Source organism: Engystomops pustulosus, chromosome 7 (assembly GCF_040894005.1).
Source record: "Engystomops pustulosus chromosome 7, aEngPut4.maternal, whole genome shotgun sequence".
Classification (NCBI taxonomy): domain Eukaryota; kingdom Metazoa; phylum Chordata; class Amphibia; order Anura; family Leptodactylidae; genus Engystomops; species Engystomops pustulosus.
Window position 1 is genome coordinate 57,163,232 of NC_092417.1, and position 11,728 is coordinate 57,174,959.

At 45.9% G+C, this 11,728-nt stretch overlaps 1 protein-coding gene across 1 annotated transcript in view; it reads left to right on the top strand.

Annotated features, from left to right (window-relative positions):
* Positions 1-1,727, top strand: part of LOC140069851 (cholesterol 24-hydroxylase-like) — a 36,764-nt gene extending 35,037 nt beyond the window's left edge. The window contains exons 9-15 of the mRNA XM_072116039.1: positions 17-79; positions 153-225; positions 304-388; positions 574-684; positions 896-984; positions 1,063-1,129; positions 1,348-1,727. Coding sequence (XP_071972140.1) covers positions 17-79; positions 153-225; positions 304-388; positions 574-684; positions 896-984; positions 1,063-1,129; positions 1,348-1,497 — 638 coding nt within the window. The 3' untranslated portion in view covers positions 1,498-1,727. The remainder of the gene's footprint in view (positions 1-16; positions 80-152; positions 226-303; positions 389-573; positions 685-895; positions 985-1,062; positions 1,130-1,347) is intronic.
* The last annotated feature ends 10,001 nt before the right edge of the window (positions 1,728-11,728 follow it).

Below are 11,728 nucleotides of genomic sequence, written 5' to 3' on the forward strand. Positions count from 1 at the left end.
TTATTTCTACTTTCAGAGTTGGAAGATGGCTGCAGTATGGAAGATTTAATAGACAATTTTGTCACATTCTTTATTGCGGGTTAGTAATTATGAATGGAAAAAAAATATTTCTGCCTATGTGTTATGTGTATTAATTTATAATTCTGTTTCAGGTCAGGAAACAACGGCCAACCAGTTATCCTTTGCTGTGATGGAATTAGCAAGGAACCCAGAGATCCTGACAAGGTGAAACATCTTCATTTATCAATCATCTAGTTCTACTATAAGTTGCTGTTGGTTGTGACAATTAATTCAATTTTGTAGGGTCCAGTCTGAAGTGGATGAAGTTATTGGCTCTAAAATAGATATTGATTATGAAGATCTTGGAAAACTGAAATATTTGTCTCAGGTACTAATAGCAGTAATGAACTGTTTTCTATCTATTTGTTGATGAATTTATTGATCTATTCCATATGAAATACCGTCTAGTTCCATGCTCCACAATTATGGCTAAAAAGCAAAGTAAAAGTTGTTAGTTTTAAGCTTGAGAAAAACTATAATTTTTAGATGACAAAGCATTTTTTACCCTACCAGGTCTTAAAGGAAACATTGAGGTTGTACCCAACAGCTCCTGGGACATCAAGAGTTATAGAGGAGGAAGTCATTATTGAAGGAGTGAGGATTCCTCCTAGAACAACTTTAGGGGTAGGCAATACATTGTGTGATCAGAGTATACTGACAGAGTTAAAACAATATACCATTATTTGTTCAGATAACGGAAAAATGCTTACATTTTTGCACAGGAGCTAATAGATTACATTAGTATAAGTAGTGTTGGTTCAAGTCTTTTTTATCAGTATTTTTGCACATGTAGCTGCAGGCCTTCTCATAACGGTTGGGAATTTTCTCTCTGTAGTTCAATTCTTACATCATGGGTCGAATGGCAAAATTTTATGAAGATCCTTTGGTCTTTAACCCAGACAGATTCCACCCAGATGCTCCCAAGTATGTGTCATTAACATTATAATAAAATTCTCAGTTTATTATTCAGACCACATATCACTTAATGTGTGTCATTTACAGGCCTGGTTATGCTTACTTTCCATTTTCTCTTGGACCACGGACATGTATTGGGCAAGTGTTTGCTCAGGTAAGTTTATATTAAGGAGTTAAATAAGATATTCACGGGTAGAGATCGATTGTGCACCGAACCAAATCTGTGCACACCCCCTTATGGTGGAGGTGGTGCATTGGAGAAATCCCAATTCCTGTCAGTTTACAAGGAACTGAGATTATTTCAGGATTTGTAAGTAAAAAACTGGTGTACAAGTCCTGGTAACCCACATAATGTTTATTTTCTCTATACAGATGGAAGCAAAGGTGGTCATGGCCAAGTTCCTGCAGAGATTTGAGTTTGAGCTGGTGGAAGGGCAGAGCTTCAGGATCCTGGATACTGGGACCCTGCGTCCTATGGATGGTGTCATCTGCACACTAAGACATCGAAGAGAACAAATCTAAAAAACAATCCAAAAGTCCAAGAAAATAAATACCTTAGTAGTTAAACATTCTATTTCTTTGTGGTTGTCCCTACATGATGACACTTATTTTGGTCCCGATAATCTCATAGTTTGTTTTTGTGTCTATAAAAGAGAAGTTGTGTTGTGCTGTGTGTATGGTAATGTCCAATATTGGTATTGTGTATGTAACATTCCTGACTGATAAACAAAATAAATCATCTACATTTTTTACCCATGTTATTATAACTATGAACCATAAATCTGGAATCTTAGGGTGCATTCACATGGTGACCCTTCCTCCCTCTATAGAATACAGCAGCGCACGACCGCACACACAGGAAAAGATATCTTTTCCCCGTGTACCGCCTCAGTGTCGCCATTGCCGTCTATGGGGACGTATATATGGCCGCATATCTGCAGCCGCATATACATCTCCGCAGACTGCTGTCTGAATAAGGCTTTACATTGTATAGCTCTTAACATGCAATTCAGACTGAAAAGGCAAGGATGGTGGCAGGTCTATAAGGTCTAAAGAGGTAGTAAGCAGTGGAGTTGCTGAATTAGTGGAATATTTGCAAGTGCAGTTATACAAATGAAAGTTTATATGCAAATATACCCTGTAAAAAAAAAACATTGTGGTTTAGCTATACCTCCCAAACGTACTAGATCCAGCGGGACAGTATTGCTTTTCAGTCTCTGTCCCGCCCAAATGCGATGTTGGTTGCAGAGAACAGGCAGCTCCCAGTACTATCACCGTGCCTCATCTCCTACTGCTGAATAAAGCAGAGCTGGCAGGCGTGATATGATGTAATCTGCCTGCCAGATCCTGTGCTACATACAGCAGAAGGAGAGAAAAGCTGTTATGGGGGAAAGGTGAATATCTGTGTTTATTATTTTACTGTGGGGGCAAAATAAGATGGGGAACACCTAGAGGGTAAAAATAAGAGCGGGAGCTACTAGGGGGGCACATTAACAGGGGGAACTGCTGGGCGGCACAAAATGAGGGGGATTTAATATGAGGGGGGAGAAAGGAGCACTAACAAAGAGTCACTTATGTGACAGAGAGCTGGAGGGACACAATGTTATTGTGAATGAGGAGGCAAATCCCATATACTGCCATACCGTAGTATGGAAGTTTATGATAGGATCGATCAGACAACCTAGGGTTAAATTACCCTAGGGGGTCTCAAAACTAGTAAAAATAAAAATAGTAAAAAAAAATATATATATACACTCACCGGCCACTTTATTAGGTACAACATGCTAGTAACGGGTTGGACCCCCTTTTGCCTTCAGAACTGCCTCAATTCTTCGTGGCATAGATTCAACAAGGTGCTGGAAACATTCCTCAGAGATTTTGGTCCATATTGACATGATGGCATAACACAGTTGCCGCAGATTTGTCGGCTGCACATCCATGATGCGAATCTCCCATCCACCACATCCCAAAGATGCTCTATTGGATTCAGATCTGGTGACTGTGGAGGCCATTTGAGTACAGTGACCTCATTGTCATGTTCAAGAAACCAGTCTGAGATGATTCCAGCTTTATGACATGGCGCATTATCCTGCTGAAAGTAGCCATCAGATGTTGGGTACATTGTGGTCATAAAGGGATGGACATGGTCAGCAACAATACTCAGGTAGGCTGTGGCGTTGCAACAATGCTCAATTGGTACCAAGGGGCCCAAAGAGTGCCAAGAAAATATTCCCCACACCATGACACCAACACCACCAGCCTGAACCGTTGATACAAGACAGGATGGATCCATGCTTTCATGTTGTTGACGCCAAATTCTGACCCTACCATCCAAATGTCGCAGTAGAAATCGAGACTCATCAGACCAGGCAACGTTTTTCCAATCTTCTACTATCCAATTTCGATGAGCTTGTCCAATTTGAAGCCTTAGTTTCCTGTTATTAGCTGAAAGGAGTGGCACCCGGAGTGGTCTTCTGCTGCTGTAGCCCATCTGCCTCAAAGTTGGACGTACTGTGCGTTCAGAGATGCTCTTCTGCCTACCTTGGTTGTAACGGGTGGCGATTTGAGTCACTGTTGCATTTCTATCAGCTCGAACCAGTCTGCCCATTCTCCTCTGACCTCTGGCATCAACAAGGCATTTCCGCCCACAGAACTGCCGCTCACTGGATGTTTTTTCTTTTTCGGACCATTCTCTGTAAACCCTAGAGATGGTTGTGCATGAAAATCCCAGTAGATCAGCAGTTTCTGAAATACTCAGACCAGCCCTTCTGGCACCAACAACCATGCCAAGTTCAAAGGCACTCAAATCACCTTTCTTCCCCATACTGATGCTCGGTTTGAACTGCAGGAGATTGTCTTGACCATGTCTACATGCCTAAATGCACGCCATGTGATTGGCTGATTAGAAATTAAGTGTTAACGAGCTGTTGGACAGGTGTACCTAATTAAGTGGCCGGTGAGTGTATATTAAAAATATAATTGAAAATCCTATAAATTCTCATCACCCCCCTTTCCCTAGAACTGATAAATATAAATGAATAGTAAAAATCATAAACACATTAGGTATTGCCGTGTCTGAAAATGCCCGGTTTATTAAAATATAATAACGTTTTTTCACAGCGTTTAACCCCATATAGGAAAATAGCACCCAATGTTGAAAATGGCATTTTTTTCCATTTTAAAAAATATTAAAAATTCAATAAAAAGTGATAAAAAGGTCGTACAGTCCTAAAAATGGTAGCATTGAAAACGTCATCAAAAGTCACAAAAAATTACACCACCCACAATGCTGTACACTGAAATATGAAAAAGTTATTGGCACCAGAAGATGGCAAAAAAAATTTTTTTTTTTCAGGAGGTTTTCATTTTTGTAAATGTATGAAAACATTATAAAACCTATACAAATTTGGTCTTCCAGTAATCATATTGACCCAAAGAGTAAAGTAGACAAGTCATTTGGGGCGCACAGTGAAATCCGTAAAATCCAAGCCCACAAGAAAACGGTGAAAATGGTTTTTTTCACCAGTTTCACAGCATTTTTTTCCTGCTTCCCAGTGCATGGCATGGAATATTAAAGGGAACCTACCACCACGATTCTACCGATAAAGGTAGAACGGGTGGTTGGTGGATGAATGGGACGTGAGGATAGCCGTTTTTTGGGCTAATCCTCACGTCCAGGCTATCTTTTAGAAAACTTTGTTCCACTGATACGTAAATTTTGTTAAGAGGCTACTGGGGCGTGGAGTAGCCGGACATAAGGGTACAAATCGCGGCTACTCCACGCCCCAGTAGCCTCTTTTCTCCTCCTACCATTTCATCTCCGGCGCGCAGCTACAAGTCCTCGTCCGAGTACCCAGCATTCTGCACATGCACAGCCACAGCTCCGAGGCTAGAGCTACTGCCCATGCGCAGAACGCCGCAGATGCCGGGTACCCGAATGAGGGCGCGCAGCTACGAGGAGCTGAAATGGTAGGAGGAGTAAATAGGCTACTGGGGCGTGGAGTAGCCGTGACTTGTAGCCTCATGTCCGGCTACTCCACGCCCAAGTAGCTGCTTAACAAAATTTAAATATCAGCGGATTAAAGTTTTCTAAAAGATAGCCGGGACGTGAAGATTAGCCCAAAAAAGGGCTAACCTCACGTCCCATTCATCCATCTACCACCCGTTCTACATTTATAGGTAGAATCGTGGTGGTAGGTTCCCTTTAAATACCACCATTTTGAAGTGCATCACACTGTAGGTGGAAAAATAAAAAAGTTATAGATTTTGGGGTGTGAAAAGTAAAAATGCAAAAATGAAAAAGGGCTGCAGCAGGAAGAGGTTAAGGTTGGAATTATACTTTGTGGGCACACAAGATGGTTAGACAAAGATGTAAGGTGAAGCTGATACCACTGTTGCCCATTGCACTGTTACGTTGGACTAGAACAGTGTTGGCAAACCTTTTAGAGACAGAGTGCCAAAGTGCCATATATTTTTTACCGTGAAGTGCCAACATTGCATTTTAAGCAGTAACTTATTGCTATCTGTTCTTCAACATCTTTCAATCGTATCGGTCCCAATACAGTTGAAAGAAGGAGGACACATTCAGACTATCATTGTGTCTTCTCTCCAGGGTCTCTCTCTACAGTAAGAATGGGGATGACCTACAAAGACAATGCAGTTCTGTCAACACCTTCTCACTTTTCCCACAGTTCCAAACAGCCAATGAAGTGTCGCTTTAAAATAGCACTGAGATGCTGCATCTCTGAAGTTGCCTGGGACTGCAGGAAGATTCAGCGGATTTGGTTCTGTTTGGTGAACTCTGTCCTGTGGTCGAAGGCCTGAGTGCCCACAGAAAGGGCTCTCAGTGCCACCTCTGGCACCAGTGCCATAGGTTCTCCACCACTGGACAAGAATAACGGCCACCTAGGATTGATGGTAAAAGGAAGATCTTTCTGTTGACTTACATGCAAGCAAGTTTTACTTTTGTTATTTATAACAGCAAAATTATCGCTGCAGCCAGCATTATTTTTTCTTTTATAAATAATGAAACTAAGCTACAGACTAGAGATGAGCGAGCACTAAAATGCTCGGGTACTCGTTATTCTAGACGAACTTTTCCCGATGCTCGAGTGCTCGTCTCGAATAACGAGCCCCATTGAAGTCAATGGGAGACTCGAGCATTTTTCAAGGGGACCAAGGATCTGCACAGGGAAGCTTGGCCAAGCACCTGGGAACCTCAGAAAAGGATGGAAACACCACGGAAATGGACAGGAAATAGCAGGGGCAGCATGCATGGATGCCTCTGAGGCTGCTTAATCGCACCATTATGCCAAAACTATGGGCAACAGCATGGCAATGACAGAGTGACCGAATGAGGCTAGATAGCATCTAAAACATCCAATAATTGACCCTGACACTATAGGGGACGGCATGCAGAGGCAGCGGCAGCAGCGGCAGGCTAGAGAGTGTCTTGGCAACATACCCCAAATGGACTCAGGCTTAAAACCAATGGGTGGCAGAGAGGAACCAAAGGAGGTGAGCAAGAAGCGCTCAAATAATATCGGTAAATGATAAAAGTTTGCCAGTATATTTTGTGGATTACACAGCAGGGTGGCGACAAAGTTAACAAGTTTGATGAGGAAGCCATGAAAACAACCCAAAATTCTGCCTGACACAGCTCGTTTGATAAGGGGAACATGTATGGAGGCAGTGAACTAGTAGTAGATTAAAGGTGCTGCAGTTAAAACTATGTTAGTTGGATCTTGGGATGGAGCTGGCGCTCCGCTGCCAGGCGAGCTTTCGCCAATCCAAGCCCCTGTCTCTAGGCTACTCCCCAAACAGCACTTCTAAGAACCTTTTGTATAAGATCAAGTGTAGTAGCGTTCTTATAAGTTTAGGATATGGCGGGTGAGGGGAATGTAAACAGATGCGCAAGAAGCGCTGAAATAATATCGGTAAATGATAAAAGTTTGCCAGTATATTTTGTGGATTACACAGCAGGGTGGCGACAAAGTTAACAAGTTTGATGTGGAAGCCATGAAAACAACCCAAAATTCTGCCTGACACAGCTCGTTTGATAAGGGGACCATGTATGGAGGCAGCTATATGGACTACTTTTGGAGGCAGCTATGGCGATGACGTGTGGAGGTAGCAATGGAGACAACGTGTGAAGGCAGCTAAAAAGACGACGTGTGGAGGCTGCTATGGAGACAATGTAATTTGGATAGTGCCTGTATGTGGCAGTCCAAAAAAGTTTTCAAACCAGAGGAGCAGGTAGCTGGTCCTCCAGAAAAAGTACATAGATTGAGTGCCTGTATGTGGCAGTCCAAAAAAGTTTTCAAACCAGAGGAGCAGGTAGCTGGTCCTCCAAAAAGATTAAATAAATTGAGTGCCTGTATGTGGCAGTCCAAAAAAGTTTTCAAACCAGAGGAGCAGGTAGCTGGTCCTCCAGAAAAATTACATAGATTGAGTGCCTGTATGTGGCACTCCCAAAAATTGTTTAAAACAGAGGACAGGGTAGTTGGCCCTCCAGAAAAATTAAATACATAGAGTACTATAGCCAGAGCCAGTTGGCCCTGGCAAAAAAATTGCCAGTTTCCACTGCTTTAGTGTACAAAGAGGAGGAGAAGGAGGACAATGAGGAGGAGGAGTGCATACAGTATTCAGGTTCAGTTTCTTTCACCGGGCGGAGAATGGAAATGCGGAGAAATCCAGGCTTTATTCATCTTGATAAGCGTCGGCCTGTCAGCGCTGTCAGTCGACAGGCGTGTACGCTTATCGGTGATGATGCCACCAGCTGCACTGAAAACCCGCTCGGACAACACGCTAGCGGCAGGGCAGGCAAGAACCTCCAAGGCGTACAGCGCCAGTTCGTGCCACATGTCCAGCTTTGAAACCCAGTAGTTGTAGGGAGCTGTGTGATCATTTAGGACGATGGTATGGTCAGCTACGTACTCCCTCACCATCTTTTCCTACTCTCCCTCGCTACTTGTCCCGCAGAAGTACGCCCTCTGCCGCTAGCGCTGTCAGAAGGGAAATACTGTTTCAGCTTGTGCACCAGGGCCTGCTGGTATTCATGCATTCTCACACTCCTTTCCTCTCCAGGGATGAGAGTGGAAAGATTTTGCTTGTACCGTGGGTCCAGGAGAGTGAATACCCAGTAATCGGTGCTGGAATAAATTCTTTGAACGCGAGGGTCACGGGATAGGCAGCTTAGCATGAAATCTGCCATATGCGCCAGAGTCCCAACGCGCAAGAATTCACTCCCCTCACTGGCCTGACTGTCCATTTCCTCCTCCTCCAACTCCTCCAACTCCTCTTCTTCTGCCCATACACGCTGAACAGTGAAGGACTGAACAATGGTCCCCTCTTCTGTCTCGCCAACATTCTCCTCCTCTTCCTCCTCATCCTCCTCCACCTCCACCTCCTCCGATATGCGCTGAGAAACAGACCTAAGGGTGCTTTGGCTATCAACAAGGGAATCTTCTTCCCCCGTCTCTTGTGACGAGCGCAAAGCTTCCGACTTCATGCTGACCAGAGAGTTTTTCAACAGGCCAAGCAGCGGGATGGTGAGGCTGATGATGGCGGCATCACCACTGACCATCTGTGTTGACTCCTCAAAGTTACTCAGCACCTGACAGATATCAGACATCCACGTCCACTCCTCATTGTAGACTTGAGGAAGCTGACTGACCTGACTACCAGTTCTGGTGGAAGTTGACATCTGGCAGTCTACAATCGCTCTGCGCTGCTGGTAAACTCTGGATAACATGGTCAGTGTTGAATTCCACCTCGTGGGCACGTCGCACAACAGTCGGTGAGCGGGCAGTGGGAGGCGGCGCTGCGCTGCCCTGAGAGTGACAGCATCTGTGCTGGACTTCCTGAAATGCGCACAGATGCGGCGCACCTTCGTGAGCAAATCAGACAGATTGGGGTATGTCTTGAGGAAACGCTGAACTATGAGATTTAACACATGGGCCAGGCATGGCACATGTGTCAGTCTGCCGAGTTGCAGAGCTGCCACCAGGTTACGGCCGTCGTCACACACAACCATGCCTGGCTTCAGGTTCAGCGGTACCAGCCACAGATCAGTCTGCGCCGAGATGCCCTGTAATAACTCTTGGGCGGTGTGCCTTTTATCGCCTAGGCTCAGCAGTTTGAGCACCGCCTGCTGTCGCTTAGCGATGGCACTGCTGCTGTGCCTAGAGCTACCGACTGATGGCGCCATGCCCACGGATGGTAATTCAGAGGAGGAGGTGGAGGAGGGGTGGGAGGAGGAGGAGGCATAGAAGGCCTTTGAGACCTGGACCGAGGTAGGCCCCGCAATCCTCGGCGTCGGCAGTATATGACCAGCCCCAGGGTCAGACTCGGTCCCAGCCTCCACCAAGTTAACCCAATGTGCCGTCAGCGATATATAGTGGCCCTGCCCGGCAGCACTCGTCCACGTGTCCGTGGTCAGGTGGACCTTGTCAGAAACGGCGTTGGTCAGGGCACGGAGGATGTTCTCTGACACGTGCTTGTGCAGGGCTGGGACGGCACATCGGGAAAAGTAGTGGCGGCTGGGGACCGAATACCGAGGGGCGGCCGCCGCCATAAGGTTTCGAAAGGCCTTGGTCTCTACCAGCCTATAGGGCAGCATCTCCAGGCTAAGCAACTTGGAGATGTGGACGTTGAGGGCTTGGGCGTGTGGGTGGGTTGCGCTATACCTCCTTTTGCGCTCCAGCGTCTGGGGTATGGAGAGCTGAACGCTGGTGGATGCTGTGGAGGATCGTGGAGGCGAAGATGGGGTTTTCGCACGGGAGGTGTTTGGGCTGGGGTCCTGGGTAGGGGGCTGACTAGCAGATGACACAGGGGAAGGAGCAGTGGTGTGCCCGGCCGGAGGTGAACGGGCTTGGTGCCATTGAGTGGGGTGTTTAGCATTCAGATGCCTGCGCATACTGGTGGTAGTTAAGCTAGTAGTGGTGGAACCCCTGCTGATCCTGGTTTGGCAAAGGTTGCACACCACAGTCCGTCGGTCATCCGGTGTTTCTTTAAAGAACCTCCAGACTTCTGAAAATCTAGCCCTCGCCACGGGAGCTTGACTACGGGCAACATTTGGCGCTGATGCACCAGCTCTGGCCCTGCCTCTCCGTCTGGCCCCACCACTGCCTCTTCCAACCTGTGGGAAGGGTCCAGAAAACAGTTCCTCAGAGTATGCCGGTTCAAATGCCAAATTTTGGTGGGAGGGGGCAGACTGGGGGGAAGGAGGCTGAGGTAGAGGAGCCGGAGGAGTGCCGATTTCGGTGACATGGGTGGACTGCGTGGAAGACTGACTGGTGGACAAATGGCTAGAAGCATTGTCCGCAATCCACGACATCACCTCTTTGCACTGTTCTGGCCTCAACAGTGCTCTACCATGAGTCCCAGTAACTTGAGACATGATGAACCTAGGGAGTGTACCTCTGCGGCGTTCCCCTGCTCCCCCATCAGCAGGTGGTGTCTCACCCCGCCCAGGACCACGGCCTCTGACCCCTGCAGTAGTTGGACGCCCACGTCCACGCCCTCGTTCTCTACCCCTAGCCCTTGGGTTAAACATTTTCCAAATTAAAGTGTAAACTTGAAAAAAAAAATTTTTTGTGTTTATTTTTTTTTAGTTTTTTATTTTTTTTTAACAAAACGATGCTATCCTATTGCTATGGCTAGTTTCTAACCTACACTGACAGCACACAACTGGATTTTGTGCTTTGCAAGAGGAGTTTGAGCTATAAAATGAAATACAGCTAAAAAAAAAAAAAATCAGCAGACTCTGCCTAATTCTACTCAAACCCCTAATAAATTGTCCCACTTCGGTGTTGGAGGTGGATATGCGTGTCACTAAGAACTAAACACAACGGTCGCAGGTCTCCCAGCAAATTCCTCACAGTATGGTACTAGCTGCACTACTAGTGCCAGCAAGGCCAGCCACAAGCAAACAAAAAAAAGGGAAATATAACGCTATTGTAGGCCTAAGTAAGCCGTTGGGGTTCTCCTATGGCTATTTTGTAGCCTACAATGACAGCACACTGCTTTGCAAGAGGAGTTTGAGCTATAAAATGAAATACAGCTAAAAAAAAAAAAATCAGCAGACTCTGCCTAATTCTACTCAAACCCCTAATAAATTGTCCCACTTTGGTGTTTGAGGTGGATATGTGTGTCACTAAGAGCTAAACACAACGGTAGCAAGTCCCCCTGCAAATTCCTCACAATATGGTACTAGCTGCACTACTAGTGCCAGCAAGCCCAGCCACAAGCAAATAAAAAAAAAAAAAGTATAACGTTATTGTAGCCCTAAGAAGGGCTGTTGGGTTCTTGTAGAATCACTCCTGCCTAACACTATTCTAATAGAACACCCTAACGCTTTCCCTGACCAGCAGCAGCTCTCTCCCTAGCGGCATCCAGACACAGAATGATCCGAGCAGCGCGGGCAGCGGCTAGTCTATTCCAGGGTCACCTGATCTGTCCAGCCAACCACTGCTATCGACGTGTAAGGGTACCACGTCATGCTGGGTGGAGTGCAGAGTCTCCTGGCTTGTGATTGGCTCTGTTTCTGGCCGCCAAAAGCAAAACGGCGGGAGATGCCATTTTCTTGAGCGGGCGAAGTATTCGTCCGAGCAACGAGCAGTTTCGAGTACGCTAATGCTCGAACGAGCATCAAGCTCGGACGAGTATGTTCGCTCATCTCTACTACAGACGCCACAAACAGTCCACAAGTAAACTGTAATGATACCATAACTCCGCTGTGCTGGAGTAGCAC